This window comes from Papaver somniferum, chromosome 8 (assembly GCF_003573695.1).
Source record: "Papaver somniferum cultivar HN1 chromosome 8, ASM357369v1, whole genome shotgun sequence".
In the NCBI taxonomy this organism is placed as follows: Eukaryota; Viridiplantae; Streptophyta; class Magnoliopsida; order Ranunculales; family Papaveraceae; genus Papaver; species Papaver somniferum.
In genome coordinates this window covers 171699433-171717148 of record NC_039365.1, presented here as the reverse complement: position 1 = coordinate 171717148, position 17716 = coordinate 171699433, and the positions used below count along the sequence as shown (strand labels likewise).

Here is a 17716-nt window from a genome sequence, read left to right as displayed (position 1 = left end):
GTATATACTACTCTAGTGACGAGGCTTGTTCATAATAATATGATCAAAGTATCAAGGAAGCATAGTACGAAGTATAAACGCTTATCTTTTGGAACTTCGTGAAGATGACATCGACATAATCTATTGTATATATTTAGTTGACTATGTGTGCATCGTATAAATATGATTTTATCCTATAAAACTATGTATCTTTACATTAGTTTAAGGAAGTAGATGTATGAACTTGTTTTCATAATCGAAAGGGAAATCATGATTGGTCTTGTTATTCTTTGAATATCTTTTTTGGATGACCAATGGAGTTGACAGTGGTAGAACCTATTGAATATGTTAAGACTTGAGGTATAATCGGTCACGGCCTATAATGAGTAGCTGGTTAGAATCGGTCACTTAGTGTAACCGATCACAGCACTATGTTGGGATGCTAGATGCAACTGGTCACATAAACACTTTGGAAATCAAAGTTAACTGGTCACATGGTGTATTGGAGGTTGGGGTAATCGGTCACATGATAACCTCGGGAAGCAAAGTGTAACTTTGATCTCCAATACACCATGTGACCAGTTAATCGGTCACATGATAACCTCGGGAAGCAAAGTGTAACCAGTCACATAGTTATCTTGGGAAACAAGTGTAACCGGTCAGATGATGGCTTCGAGAAGCAAGGTGTAACCGGTCTCCTAACGGATTACAACCTATCTTGGGAATCTTATTATATCCGATCACAACATTCTTTGGAGTGATGGTATAATAGGTTTCATGATATAAAACTGTGGTTCACATATTTTTTCATGTTGTGTGTGAATTAGGGTTTAAGGGTTTACCAAGAGGAGAATCTTCATGATGTCAACATATTTGAACATGTACATAACTTTTATCATTTATTGTTCAAATATATTCCTCGATGCTCAAGGTGACCCTATATCGAAATAAATTGAAGGTCTTTTAGTTAAGGTTTTTGGTTTTATGTCCTTTAATTACCAGAAATTAATGCATAGCTCTAGAGAAAAAAATTAGTAATGCGTATTTACTAATTGAAGATTTTCTATGATAGATTTCGGAAATATTGGACTACATTTATTAGAATTAGGAAAACCGAATTTGGGCATTCATTGCATATCTTAAGAACAATTTCGGTTTTGGAAATTCCGTGGTATCCAAACAACCTTGGTCTATAATTCTAGCAAACTATCCTAAGAGCCAGGCAAACTTCATTTCTTGTAGTTTCTGGTGGATCCGTCTATTCGGAGAGGAAAGTATCCTAATAGGTGAATTCTTTTACGACTGCTCGTTTGAAGATTTTGGTGGGATCAAGAAGCTCTACGAGTACCATTAGTGGGAAACTAGATAATGGCAGTATTATTTAGTTTTCGATTATTGATTTGATTGATTAATGGTTGTTGAAAATTTGATTTCACCTAGTTTGTTTATTCATGAGAATCTTCTCTTCTGATATAAGATTTACTTAGACTAGATCAAAGTATCGATTGGGATATTTCGAACTGTTGTTAGATCTAAATTCATCTTGTGATAATCCATTGTTGACAGACTTTGTTCTATGTGCGATTGATCATAAGAGGATTCAAGTGTTGTTGTGCAGGTTTTTGAAGGAAATAGAAGATTTGAAGGCGAAGCAGAATTTTTATTAGTTTTCGTATCTTGTGGATTTAGTGCACAAACCTTGATCGGATGGGATCCGACTAGAATCGGTTTATCTTTGATAGACTTGATTGGTTAGTTGCGTGAGATCGGCCTATACTGATAATTTGCGAATCCAGAATTTGATTATTTCGGTAATAAATATTTAGATTGATCTAACCAGACAAAGGAGCTTATTAGATTAAACATAAGATCCTTTGTCAACGACTCATTAATATCTTCTAGCAAGATTGATTAGAGTGGTTACCAAACAGATTCTTCCTTTGCTATTTGGAATACAATCCAAAGATATTTCTATTCACGTGCGTGACTCTAGAAGTCGAAGGCGTAGGGATACTGAGGGAATTAAGTAGATAGGGGTAGTCTTCTTGGTCTCAACTATACAAAGTTGGTATTAGATTTTGTATAGCGGCTTAATTCTGAGAGTATTCAAAACTGGACTAGGTTCCGGGGTTTTTCTGCATTTGCAGTTTCCTCGTTAACGAAATCTTGATGTGTATTTTACTTTGTTTTCCGCATTATAATTGTATAATTAAGCAAAATACACAAGTACGTTAACTCTGTAATACTTGATATTTATCCTATAGAGTTTCGGTTATTACCGAACCTATTATCAAGTACACACTTTGTTGTCATATTGTCTCGATCTTGTATCCATAGTCAATCATACAAGTGATCTTGTTGTTGTATTATCTTGAACTCGTATCCATAGACGATCACACGAAGTGTGAACCGAATTGTTGTATTGTCTTGACTATGTCCATAGACGATCACATTCAGTAGAGGACTTATAGGTTGATAAACAAAATATTGTGGTGTATTTGGGTACCCTCGTCTTTTCAAAAACTGATATGGGTAAAATGGTTTCCACCACCTAACAACTGGATAAAAATAAACACAGATGGAGCAAGCATAGGTAAATCACGCGAGCCACCAGAGATTGCAGGGACATAATGGATTTGTAAAAACACACAAGGTCTGGTGGTAATGGCAATGGCATCACCAATTGGAACAACGATTGCATTGGTGGCTGAAACGTGGACCTTCCTACTGGAAACGGGAAGGGTAGCTACACAAGCTTGGAGGAAAATCTGGTACGAAACGGACTCGATTACACTGTTGAAGTTAATCGAAAAAGATAAAACACAAACACCATGGGTCATTCTAAATATGATATCAGATATACACCACTATCTACACTTGATGGGAGAATTCAAGTTAACACATACTTATCGAGAAGCAAATAAGGGAGCAGATGGATTGGCTAACTTTACGATAGACGGAAAACTATTACTCCTAGGACAGGGTAACACTTGTATCTGGAATAACGCATACCCAAGTTTTTCTAATGTAATTGTAAAGAATGATTCATTGGGTCGTTTGTACCCGATATAAGTTTCTAATTAATAAAAGTAACTTTTCTTTCCAAAAAATAAAAAATGATGGGTACTCATACTACCATTAAAATTAAACACCTACTCAACCAAAATTCAGTAGAATCTGTAGGCTCTGTACCGTTCGGTGTACCATATGATGGTAAAGAAAAAAAAATCACCTCATGGTACATTGTCCCAATTTTGTTAAACTTGTCTTAAAAGACGAAACCAGCTAGAAAAAACTATAAAATCTACACCAATTAAGGTAGCAGTGGTAGTGTTACTCTTCGAAACATTTTCTTTTTTTGAAGTGATGATCGTTAACCAAGTTACAGTCGTAGAGGGTTATTACACTCCACATTTCTTTTGACGTGTTGGTTGTAGCAATTAAATTATGGTATTCTAGAGATTTTATAAACAATTATGTCGCACATCTGATGTGTTGACAAAGCGCTTACTTTTTCTTTTTTTTTAAAGAAAAAAAAAATTCAAGCCCGAAGGTTATATTAAAGTTTAAACCTCAAATAGATTTACCACCTCACTCCCAGATAGGTATAAAAAGAAACAAAATCCCACGTTCTAATGTTGATGAGTTTCGAACTCAGGTCGCTGGTATCTGCGTAATGACTTTATCATTGTACCACAATGACATCTGCAAAGCGCTTTCTAACTGAGAGTGGTTTTCTGCCTTTGCATCCTTGCTATTTTAGAAAATATGGCGACACTATGTGATTTTAGGTACTTGTTTTAGGTACTTGTTTTAGGTATGTGATTTTCAGTTTTAGGTACTTGTTTTAGAACCTATATACGATCAAACTACAAAATTAGAAGTTTTTCTTTATAATAATTATTTATTTTTATACAGAGAACAGCTTCATTCGTTAGTTGGAATTACATAACTTCCGACAGGCAAACCAATCATCTCCAATAAGCTTGCAAAAGTCATCTGAGATGTTACACCAAAAATAAAAATATGATTTGTCAGATCTAGCATTGTTAGGTATTACATGAGCTACAATATTAGTTTTTCTTTTAACATGCTTCACACCAAAATACAAAAAAAAGTAGCAAGAACATGCCTTATTTATCCTACAATCCCTTGAATCATCCAATGTACAGTCAGCTCCAAAGTTTTAGTTATCGATTTTTAGCTCCTTAGCGCACAATATAGCTTCTTTCATGGCCAATCATTCAACCTTCTCTGCATCTAGTCCTCTATAGAAATATCTGCCTCTGATGCCCAACTTGAACCTGTAGGATCTTTTATAATTAGGACAATTTCAGAGTAATTTGTAAAATGACCAAAGAAAGCATCAACATTTATTTTCAGCTGATTTTCCTTTGGTGGAGACCAAATTTCAATGTTATATGATATAACTTCAATAACCTGTTGTTGAGTATCAGAACTTCACTGAATCACCAAGTTCTGTATGCTTTTAACAGTACACCATTTATTAGAATTTTTATTTTCAAAAACATTTAGACATCAATTCTTCTAGAGAAACCAGGTAGTAATCATTACTCTTAGAGTCCATAAGTTTATGGATTATGCATCAGAGTTGTGTTTTTGTAAACCAACTAATAATCCAAGAAACCACCTCAGTATGTTGAGATTGAATGTTTTATTTACATTCATAGCTAACCAGATAGATCTAGAGTAGTCACAATCAATAAGAAGATGTTGCAGTTTTTTTGTTTTTTTTTTTTGTGACGTTGGGGACATCTTTTGTCTATGTCTTTCATGTATTGGCTTAACTTCTCTATAGTGGGAACAATCTTTTTTAGACATTTCCAAATAAAGATCTAACCTTATCAGGGGATTTTATCTTCCAAAGTTGTTTCCAAATTGCACTTGGGATTGATTGATTCCTTAGATAAGCATCAGAAGTCAGAGCTTCGTAAGATGATTTGACTCTGAACTCACATGTTCTATTAGATTCCTATATCATTTTATCTCTTCCATATTGTACTAGGTACATTTTTAGAATTAAATCAACGATGTCACCTGGAATAGTGTATGTATAATATGAGCATTCCATCTTCTAGGGTTTTTTAGCATGAGATCAAACACAGAGACAATTCTAATTGGTTCGGGATTACTATCATTAGGAACAAGTGGTTTATCAACTTCTTTGACCCACTTATCATACCAAACTAAAGCTTTAGTCCCACTCCTAACCTCCCATCAATAATATTTCCATATTGTTTCTAACTGTTGCTTTATCCCCTTCCAAATCCATTAAAAGTTATAATGCTTGTCTTGCATATGTATAAAGTCACAAATATGGAGGATATTTTGATTTTATAATTTTCACCCAAGGTTTCTCATATTTTGTACACAGTTTCTAGGCCGACTTAGTAATTAGAGCATTATTATATTGCTCTAAATTCCCAAAAATCAGGCCTAGGTTCCAATTGAGTATAGTTGAAAACCTCAAAGATGCTGACATTGTGGTGTTTTTTTTTTATCATAAACAAGATAAATGTGCAGAGGCTATCTGCTGCTATTGTGGCAGTTGTTGTGGCTGCTGAGAGATTGATTGTAAAAGCTAGTGCAGCCAAGGGGAAGAATACATGACAAAGGTGTTTCTTCACATAAGGTGTCTTTTCCAAGAGGTACCATTGATGGATGTCTTTTGAAGGCGTCTGTTGGAGAAGAATGCATGACAAGGGAGTACAACTCTTGAGTCCAACAGCGTTGTTAGTGCTTCATTGTATCTTGAAATCATTATTTCATTGACCAATTATACTCGCCAATCATTTGAAAAGGGTCGAAATATTTGATGAAAAGAATCACAAGACCTTGAAATCGGAATTACAACATCTTTTCTGTTCTCTGAATTTTATCCTCCGGCACCCGATTTCCAATATTATAGATTTTTTTTTCTTTCCGTTGAAGCATTATGGACTAATTAGTCATGCTCATATTTAGGATTTAACGGGACACCAAAATTCAATAGAATATGTACTACTTGGTTAGTGTACCATCTGCTAATAAAAACATTGTTGTCACCAGTCACCCAACGGTACTGTGTCACATTTTTGTTAAAGTTGTTTTAAAAGACGAAACCACCTAGCAACATCAATAATACCAAGTACCACGAAGTACCAACACGAGATAAACGTAAAAATTTAAGTTTTAAGGTCGGTTCCTATGGGTGTGGCAAGTCAATAGATTTGCCAGTTTTGCACCCACTATGGAGCTGGCAAACAAGCAAAATGGTCTGGCTAAGTGGAAAATTTTCCACTTAACCAGGCCAGGTCAAATTTCCACCGAGCGGTCGAGACTCGACCGTTAGGTGTTGTTTCTACTGCCAGCGGTCTATACTCGACCGCTCATATCATCTCATCTAACGGTCACAATTTCATCATCTTATAAATACAATATCAAATTTCATTTCAACTCACACCATTTCTTCAATCTCCATTCTTTCACTCCACAAATCCAATATGTTAGTTCGAGTTTGAGCTCGCAAATTTAGCATAGCTGAAGATGAATCCATTTGCAGGCATTATGTTTCTGTTATGCAAGATATAGCCAATGATGGACAACATCAACATAAAGAGATTGTATGGAGTCGCATATTTCATAGATTTCAAGAAGAAATATTGAACCTCAATAATCTAAATGCAAATGGATTGTGTCTTCGCTTCGGAATAATCAGCAAGGATGTGAAGTTGTTTGTTGCTGCACTTACTGAAGGCTATCGAAACCGACAAAATGGCCAAACCGAATTTGATGTGAAGCAATTGTGTCGTCTCGAATGGCGCAACAGAGCGGGAAAATATTTTCAATTTGATGGTTGTTATCTTATCTTGAGGGTGTTGCCCAAATATGATCAGTTTAGATTAGATGACCAAATATGATGCATCTTTCATTTGTATCAAATTTTAATTTTAAGATATTATTAATATAAAACTAGTACATCTTTCATTAAAAGTTTAGAATTTTGATTTACATTAGTGCCTCTTTCATTCATCAAGATTATGACATGACTTATAATAAATTAAAAATTTGGGACGTTCTTCATCTTGTTTATCTTCTTCATTTCACCAAACTTCCAATCAATGCGCTCATGAACGGAGTCTCCTTTGTTTATCTTCTTCTTTGCCTTCAAATTTTCCTTCCCTTGAACTTTTCTTTGTCTTTTCTTAGTTGGAGGTTTGATTTGGTTAATATCCAAAACTTATAGACTTCTTTGGTTTTTACCTATTTCTTTATAACCTTCACATATCTTATTAAGGGCGGCTTCAAGCACCACTCCAGAAAAATCAAGTTGGGTAGCCAATTCAAGTTGGGATTCAAACTTTGCAATTTTGAAAGATAAGATAGATAAAGACAGAAAATTTTTGTGTAAAAAGTTTGGTGTAATTTTTGTGTGATATTTTGCCATTTTTATAGCGGTGGAGAAAGAGTCGTTGGAGGTTTTAACACCGAACGGTTGAGACTACACTGCTAGTTGTGTAGTCTCGACCGCTAGAGGTGTAGACTCGATCGCTAGCGGTGTAGTCTCAACCGTTCGGTGGAGACTCGAGCACTTGTCTTTTCTACCATAATAGCGCAGCCAGTTTGCCAGACCAGCTGGCATGGCAAATGGGTGGATTAGCCACCCCATAGGAAGAAACTCAATTTTTAAGCCCCATCTCCGTTTAAAAGTCATGTCACCCACGGTATGCCACATTGCTAAAAGACTTGTTTTGAACACTTGACAACTCATATGCATTGAGATGCAAAAGCCAACTTAAAACACAAACTATACTCATTTTTGGTCCAAAAACATTCCTTCACACGAGGTTTTGTTGAGCTTGAACTTCATACTGGGTTGCAATTCATTTTCTTATTCCGGCCGGCAGCAAGAGTTCAGTGACCTGAATTCGAAATTTGTGGGCATCAAAAATTCTACCGATCTAAACAAAAGAAAAATGAGTACCCCTGCATATCTTCCATGTCGTGTTTTCCACATTTGTTTGTTTTTATTTGCCATTTTTGACAAAGGAAATACAAATAAAAGAGTATTAAGAAGTGATTTAACGCGAGCAATTACATCAATGGAAATCGGTTTATTAAGAGTTCCAAATTTCCAATTACAATTTACTTCTATGATTGAGATCATATAGAGACATCCATTGTTTCCCAACAGCAACCAAATCACCATTTTCTTTCTTTCTAATCACCACCGTGAATGAAAATAAACTTCCTTTATCTCCTAATACTTTAGCTTCAATCTCTACTTCTTCCTATTCAACCCAATTTCAACAAATTCAAATTCACTTCTAATAAATTTTCTTGATAAGCAGCATAAGAATGAGAATATACACACCTGAACCTTAATAGTAGAAAAAAATGAAATATTGAAATCAACAGAAACATGGATATTTCCATGTATAGTATGCACAACAGAAGCACCGATCAAGTCAATGAGGCTTGCAATTGCTCCTACACGCCAATTCCCATCTCTATCCTACAATATAGAACAAGAATTAAGAATCAAGAACAGGACCAAACCAATTCTGGGTCTAATTTTATGAGATGTTAGGAATTTATACAGATAAGCTTTTGGGTACTACGAAATTGCACTGGATCAAGCCTTTCTGGACATGAAGAGAGTAGAGATTTTGAAGAGCTTGACGATCGATCTCACGACCAGTTTGACCACGAGCGGTGCTTTCTAACCACTCCTTGGCAATCTGGATCGGTATTGTATTAACTTCATCATCATCATCATTTCTCGTCATTATTCCTTGTGTAAATTTCTCTCCTTTCTCTTTCTTCAGCCCCGATGTGGAAAGTGGAAAACAGACTCATCTACCAAATAATTGACTTAAATAAACTACAGAACAGAAAAACGGTCAGCAGAAAAACAGTCGCTCTCGCTTCTCTGCGAATCGGTTCTTGACTCAGTTCTCCCATTTCTTGCATCGTCAATCTGTCTCTCGGTTTGCTTTAAGATTTTGTTTTCGGATGCTGTGATGATGCAGCGCGAAGCAATCCAAGCTTAGGCATGGTTCTCAAGAAGGACAAAGATCTCTGTAAATATTAGAAGAAATGTGATGTAATCATTATGCTAATGCGAATGACATACATTGCTCTAAAATCCTTTGCATCAATTTTATTCGCACTAGCATGCTGCTTATTTGTCCTGCTGATTTTGGAGATCCTAATCTTCCTTCTACTTTCAACGACGAATACAGGTTTTCACTTGCAGTGCAAGATCGAGATCCATGATATCTTAAGTGATATCAAACATTCCCACTCCACTCAGAGAAGTTAATGCTATTACACATTGGGGCAGAGGCATGATGAGAAAAGGAAAATTTAAAAGCTGAAGAAATTAAACTCATACGATGTATATATAAATAAAATTTGTGAGGAGTTCCTCTCTCTTCCAGAAACTCGTCGTTAAGATTACGAATAGGTGTGGCCCAAAAACAAAGTTTACGGTTAAGATTAGTAGTATTAGATTGAATTAGATTTTCACATTTTTTTAGGATTAAATTAACCTTTGTATTTTCAACGAAAATAATAATACGATAATTCCATTTATTATCGGTCAACAGTTAGTTGTGGGTGTTTTTTTAGGGCGTTTTTTACCTTAATTGGTTAAATATTATTAACAAAAATATTTTTAAAATAAATTATGTTGATAACTGGTCAATTAATTATGGCGTTATCTATGGTCAAAAATATTTACCACTAATTCTAGCAGTTATGGATATTATCTTCGATAAAATGTGTCATTATTATTTCCTCTCAATTGATATTTTTCATACCTAAAATATTTTACCTTTCCGATTCTTTAAGATGCAGGTAGATAAGTTATCTTCTTCTTCCTCCTCTTTTCATTTCTTTCTTTTCCAATACCTTTCTTCTGTGAGTGTTATTAGGATTAATCTTCACCGAACGTACACCGCCACCATTATATATAACTACATCACCATTGTACACCGCCATCCCATGCTAAGTTTGATCCTTAATGGATTCATATAGCTGGTAGTCCACGTGTGGGATCATCCTCCTACAGATAGTTGGTTCATTGTTTTTTTTAGCTTAAAGGTATATTAGTAGGCTTGTTGTACTTGTATCAATAATCATATAAATCGTTGATGAACACTCTATTTTTTCTAGTTTGTTTCGGAAGTTCTAATTCATTTTCTACTTTGATTGACGATCTAAAGTAAATATGGCGTCAATGTTTTTGTTTATAACTTGTGAAAATACGTTGGAAAATTGAAATTATCGCTAAATTTAAAAAGTAGAATTTTGAACTGGAATTTTGAGAAGTTGATGATAACTGCGATTATCAATTTTCAAAAGTCGATGACAATTGTCATTTTCACAAAATGGAACATCTGATAATTCTGAAAACTAGAATTTTCAGAAATTGATGATAATTGCGATTATCAATTTTCAGAAGTCGATGATAATTGTCATTTTCACAAAATATAACACCTGAAAATTTAGATTATCACTAAACCTTTTGAGAACTAAAATTTTCAAGGTCAAATGACATGTAAAATAAAAGACTCGACCATATTTCTTATGAAAAAAATTATGTTTTCACATTATTTTCAGGCGATTTATTTTTATGAAGTGAATTTTCAAGGACCCATTGATAATTGTAATTTTCACAAACTTAACTGATCATAACAGATGGAAATTTGTAATTATCATAAAAAATTGACAACTGAAATTTTGGATAATTTGGATTTTCACATAAAAATGGTTCCAACAAATTAAAATCGTCGTTCTCTATGTATCGTGAAAACTAGGATTTTCGCATTCACCATGCAGTTGTGCAAAGCAGATTTTTCACATTCAAATTGGGGTGGTAAACGCAAAAGAGGTAAAAATTATTTTTAAACAGAATTTAGATGAGCTAATTACGTTTTATATTAATGTTAGCTGGCAATGAGAATTTCAAGGAATTAATTAATGAGTTGTCTTATGAGAATTTCAAGGAATTGGTTTAGGAATAATTCAAGATTCCGATCTTTGTTATTTTTGTTATCTTCTCAACGATTTTTTTGTTTATTAGAATGAAAAATTAAAACAGATAATAAATTAATTAATATGATAAAAGATTAATCTAGTAAACTAGTATTTATTTGGGTATCATATATTATGAATCTTAATCATGGGCTATAGGTAATGGTAATTTCATTAAGGTTCATTTTAACGCAATTGCAAAATCTATAACTAGAAGTTTTCTATAGGTGATGGTAATTTCATTAAGGATCATTTTAACGCAATTGCAAACTCTATAACTACAAATCCGATGATCATTTTTTGTGTCTGGCATTCATCAATGCTAACACCAGTAATTAACTACAAAGAGAATTACATATACAACAATACAAAAGAAGAACGAAAGATTAATGACGATAATTAAAATTCCTTTACGGCGTAACTACTACTCCATCCGTTCCTCTTTAATAGGTTGGTTTCTATAAATAAATGTTTCAAAAAAATAGTCTGGTTTCCTAATTGGGAAAGTCACTTATTACTTAAGTTTTTCTGGGACCACATTCTCTTAACTTCTTTTCATAACAAGTGTCGTGTGGACCATTTTACTTTACTTCTTTTGCTGACAAGTGTTATGGAGACCATTGCAGTTCACTTCTTTTATTGACAAGTGTCATGAAGACTATTTTCAATGATTAGTTCACTTAATTTCCTTAATTTTCTCTAAAAACAAAACCAGCCTATTAAAAATGAACGGAGGGAGTAATTCTTAACATCTTCGATGTTTTTTGTTTTTTTAATTTTTAAGGATGAAATGGTTATTTAGTTTGAAGAGTTTATGAAATTCCAGTTTAGTCCTAAATCTATTCAACTTTTGCCTCACATGTCAAATAATTTTATGAACAAACCCGTAAAAATAACATTTTTTGATGAAAACCCAAACCTCAAAACAATTTTATTTTTCCCCCAGGCCTTGTTGCCCCATAGTGGGGCTTTCTCTGCTTCCCTATGGGGTCGGCACTGGGCGTATTGTTGATGAGGCGAATTGGTTGATTTAATCAAACTCTAGCAGCTCGCAGCTCCGGTTACTTTTTTTTTTGATAAAGAAGAGATTTTATTAAAAAGAAGGAGGTACAGAAAACTTCTTACAAGTAGTAAGAAGAATGTAGTTGCAGGAAATCCTACAACCACACTTTGTATAAGAATCTGAACAATATACTAAGAAAACATGATAAAGATCATTTATTTACTCATTAAAATCTTAAATTGGATACAAGATGATACAAAGGTTTTACATGCTCTCCAAATAAACTTTCTCTCTCCTGATCTCTTGTCTAACACAGTCTAAGGATCTCTCTATTACATGATAGTCTTTCCCTTTATATAGGGTACTAAATAGTAGACGACAGCTAATAGATCCCTTATTTTCGGAATCACTGTGCGATACAATCGCTCATGTACATTCCTTCATCTTCGCACACTTTACACTTCGCACAGATCTTCACACTTTACTCGTGATTATGCTGACATCATCAAATACGTCACCTCCATTTTACTATGTGCGATGATCTTCGCTTACATTACATAACCTTTACTTCGCACACATAATGAATGTGCGATATTTCACTCCTACATTCTGCCTCTTCTCATTTCGTTCTCTTTATAGAGTGAACGATATGAGAAATCTCCATCCTAAAATATCACACATGTTCAACTTTTCATATTCTACTTTGCCGACACACTTCCGAAATTTGAATTTTCTTTTATGTGTGTTTTCTTGACCATTCATTATCTGACACGTCCTTATAATCGTTTCTTCCTATCCGTTTATTCTTCGCATTAAATGAGATAAACCTCGAAAATCGAGAGTAAATCTTCTTCGTAATCTCCTTATATTCCTTCGTCTTCTTCTTTCTTCTTTTTACTTCTCCTTTCTTTTTCACCTGTTACTGCAATTATCATCATCAGTTTTTTTTTTTTTTACAGTCTATCATCTCTTCCCCATCTTCTTTAATCATTCTCCGCGTTTTCCTCTCTTCTCCTTACAACTTAATCTCAGTTTTACTGATTTGATTATAATCTTACTGATTTGATCTTGATCAGGAATTTTTTACTTTTAAACCCATCATTCCCATTCTTATAATGGCTCCTGCTGGCAAAAAGATGGAGATAGAATTCAACAGACTCAAGAAAGAATTTGATACCAGAGGTTATTCGCTTTCCCTTCCTTCTAATTCTGATTATTCATCCAAACTCAATCTTGAATTAATCAATTCCGAACAATGGACTAATCAGAAGGTCATGGTATCACTAGGACAACTTCTGAATAATCTTCTTATACCACTGTATAATCCAAAAATTCCCTTGTTCTACGAAATTCTAGCTGATGATCGATTCGCACGGGGAATATTTCAGTTAAGTGGTGATGCTATTAGAATAGCTTTGGAGTATTCGCGTCGCGCAGCAGGATTAGGAACTTCTTATGCTTATGAGGTACGAAATGAATTGTTCCGTGACAAAGCTATCAATCATGCTGATTATACTCTTGATAATTTCTTCAAACATTACTATGTTGCGATCATGAAGAACGAATCCACCAAGTGGGCCATTCACTTAAGAAGAAAAGATGGTATTGTTGAAGATGAGAAAATTATGCGAGACGTAGATTGGAACGACAAATCCAATAGCACTGCTCGCAGGTCTAATGAAACGTGTTGGCTTAATTGTTCTGTGGTCTTAGAAGGTCCTTTTGCGTCAAGGAGAGCTGTTGATGGTAGCGATCTTCCCTTGCCTGAGAAACTTTCTGCTTATCAGCCTTAGAGATTGTTTCTGTCCGAAGATGAGAATAAGAAAGCGGTATGAGATCTTCGCAGAAGTATTCTAAACTTCGCATGACTCTATTTTCTTTATTACTTATTTTTCTACCCCTTCAATTCTAGGCTGTTAGGTCAAAGACTATGGCTAAGAGGTCCAAAGTTTCGCACAATGCGTCATCTTCGCAGAATATCGAGGTAAGGAATATTCTTTCAAATTTTAACAATATTGTTGCCTCTTTTCCTTATCTTGGTTATTCGCGCAGGTTCAAACTTCGGGTGTTAAAACAATGGGTAAAGCTAAGAATCAACCCCAGAAACCTGTGTCTAAATCTTCATCCAGGAAGCGTAAAGAACCTGACCCTTCTTCAAGTCCTGAATCCGAAAATGATGATTTTCTTGTTTCTGAAGATCCATCGACCTCCTCCTCCATGAAAGACTTATCCAGTCTTTTCTCTGATATCCTATCAGCTATTAATAATGATGAATTACAATGCACCTTTGAAATGGTTTCTAAAGTCAGCGAAGCTCCCATTTTGGATGACCCATCTCTTCGCGGAGCTGCTTCTGCAATAAACCCAAGTTTCCAATATGCACTTGGTTCTATGGTAATATTCACATCTTCGCACTTTCTTTAATATTATTTCTATTCTTTCTCCTCGTTATATAATGCTTTCCTTATATTTTCACAGGTATCTCGCTTATCTTATGCAGTTTCCTCAGATTACCAAAGGAAACTTCTCAAATTGAAGGGAGAAAATACCAAACTTAAAGTTGAAAATACTTCCAATTTTGAACGTATTCGCGAAATCCGAGAAATAAATGATGAACTCATTGGTACTTAACTTTTATCATTCCCATTCTCTTTGCTTTATGTGATAATTCACACTTCTTATTTTTCTATGTTTGCAGACGTTTATAACCTTTCTAATGAGGCATCTAATTTTCCCGATGAGGAAATTCTTTTAGAACATCTCAATTCTTCTTTAAACAATTACCCTACTAAAGTAATTTAAAATATTAATTTGGAAGAGTTAAGGCTGAACTATACTGCTCTTAGAATGGATCATAGACCTCTATTGACTACACTCAATAACTTTAGATGCCGTCTTCACGAGAATAAAGAAACAATTCAGATTTTGGAGGCCAGGAAGAACAAACTCATTAGTGAAAAATATGAGGTTTCTCTCAAGGGTGCGAAGGAACTAGAAAAATTCCAAGAATCTATCCTTATCAAGTTGAACGTGACTTAGCTTTGAGCGAAAAGAACGCACTTATTGACGAGAGAAATTTAATTCGCTCTCAACTTCTTATAGAAAGTGAAGATGAATTTAGCTGGACTACTAGGGTTCTGAATGATGCTAGGAAAGGTTTAGCCATTAACGTGAGCCTTCAATCTGAACATTCAGCACTGGTTAAAGACATTATTTCCAATCATGAAGGTCATTTGTTGCTCTGTCATACTTGTCATTTCTTGAGGACAATACCTTTTTTAACTCTAACTTGCTTATTTGTTCTTCGCAGAGAAAGAGAAGAATTATCTTAGGGAGATTGAAGAATTAAAAACACAATTATCTGCTTGCAATGCCAAGTATCAGCAGCTAAAGAAGAACTATATCGTCACTGTTTCAAATAATGGCAAGGATGCCACTCGTGCTCGTGATGCTTCTGTTAAGAAAGTCTGCATTGATAATGATGTTCCTCTCTCAAAGTATATATTCACAGAAGTTCCCCCAAATGAAGATGTTCCTGATATTGAGGATAGTGAGGAAGAATATGAAGAAGAAGTAAGTGATTCTGAGGCTGAGCAAAATGATGAAGATAATTTAGGAAAAAATTAATTATTTTTTGCTTGTTGTAAATTCTTTTTCTGCTCCTTGTATATCTTCATGTTTGGAATTTCTACTTCAATGTACACCTTTTAAGAATTAGTTTTTGCTCCTTTAATATATGTTTCCCTTGTACACCTTTCTCGCATGTGCATGAGACTATCAGATGGGGCAAATAACATTCTTCTTATGTTTTCATTCCCGTTCTTGCCTCTGTTAATTGTCGCACACTGATAGGCTAATGAACATAATGTCGTTCTCTGCTTTATTTCTCTTCTTCATCATACGAAGTTATTCGCAGTATAATCATTTTCCTGCAAAATAAAGTTAGCATACATCTTATTTTTCTCATGAGGTCTTATTTTGCCTTCCTAATTAAAGGTCTTATTTTGCCCAAAATTCTCTTTGCTCTTGTGCGACGAAATCGCAGGAAGTCTTTACATTATAATGTATCGACCCATTGATCTCGCCTTATCTTTTTCTTGTATCATTACCTCTTCAGGTTTCTGATGTGACATGACAAGCCTTAATACTCCCGTGAGTAAAAAGCCTCATGACATTTACATCTTTTGACACAATTCATCTCCCTAATGGAGGGTGCCGTCCTTATCTTCCCCCTGGTTTCCCCTTCAAGGAGGCTTACCTCTACGGGGTTAAGGTTGGATCCTCCCATCCGGTAATACATCAACCAGTTGATTTCGCATCCTCTTAACCCTCCACCTATAAGGTTTATGGTTACAAGACTGCACCCTAAGTGGGGTATCTTCAGACCGAGTGCATCATAGTCAGGACTTCTCAAGAGTGGCAAGGTATGCTCCATACGCCCCGGGCACTCTTGACTCAACCGTGTACCTCGGCGCCCTGATCGAGTTTCTTCACTCCTTAGGAAATATCTTATTACCCCAATCTTTCGATTTAGGTGTCTTTCCTGGATGGGCATACTCGTTTTTCTCACCCCAAATATCCATGACTCAAGTTCCAGGGTCGATGTGGCTTTCCATTGAGTCATGCTTACCAGGTTTTCCCCGACTATGACGTGCGATTGGTCTTACTTTTTGCCTCTTGCATTTATGCGAACTAGGTTGCACGCCACATTCGGATGCCTAGCCTCCCTAGTTAGAGTTTTTATTTCCGTTGCCTTCTATTAAGGTCTTATTATTAGGACTTATATTTGCCTTCTATTGATATGACATCATCATATGCAAATAGAATTTTTCATTACATTCTTATGCTTGAGTTATACAACTCTAGTACATAGAATTCTTATTAATTTCTCACTCATGAAGAAAAACATTTGTGCCTTTCGTACTATTCACTTTCTTCATTCACCTTTTACATCTCTTTAAGTTTGCAGATGCTTCTCAGAACGTTACTTCGCATGATTTCATAAGTCTCCACTGTGCGAGAATATTCACACATTTCATGAGAACATAACTTCTGCCTCTGCGTTCTTTCTCCTTCTTTAGAAGTACTCTTTCTGGCTCGTTTAGTATTATTATTCGCAGAAGGTTCTGCCTCAATACCCTGCTTATCTGCTTTTCCAATTGTAGACACCACATCTACCATTAATCTTTCACCTCTTTGACTATCTTCCAATTTCTTCGTTTGCATTCTCGCTCTTCACACTTGTCAATATCAATTTCCAGACAGTTTCCACCTTCATTAGTATCTCCTCTTATTATTCCAAGACCTTGAGGTAAAGGAAATTTTATGCATTGATGAAATTTCGAAGCCACACCCAAGATACTATGCATCCATGGTCTCCCAATTAGATCATTATAAGGTGACTCCACGTCAACAACACAGAATACAATTTTTGTTGGAAGACTTTGTAGAGGAATTCGCATTGTCACTTCTCCCTTTGGCTTATTCGCAGCACCATTAAAGCCGCAAATTTTATAAGTTGAAGGAATTAATTCATCATCTCTTCCACCCATAGTCTTGTATGTATGATAAAAGAGGATATCAACAGAACTCCCAGGATCTATGAGTATTTTGTTTATAGCCCAAGTATTCGATTCATCTTCTTCATCATCTTCTACTTTTGCTTTCGGGTTAATCCCTAACCTCACCACTAAT

General features: G+C 35.1%; 1 protein-coding gene across 1 annotated transcript; it reads right to left on the bottom strand.

The window, feature by feature from the left end:
- Window positions 1-8032: 8032 nt before the first annotated feature.
- On the bottom strand, window positions 8033-9320 carry LOC113306829. Its single transcript, XM_026555744.1, has 3 exons — window positions 8580-9320; window positions 8354-8494; window positions 8033-8270 (listed from the first exon to the last, which is right to left on the bottom strand). Exons 1-3 carry the CDS (start codon window positions 8766-8768, stop codon window positions 8118-8120), a joined length of 483 nt encoding a protein of 160 aa, XP_026411529.1. The 5' UTR covers window positions 8769-9320; the 3' UTR covers window positions 8033-8117.
- Window positions 9321-17716: the final 8396 nt, after the last annotated feature.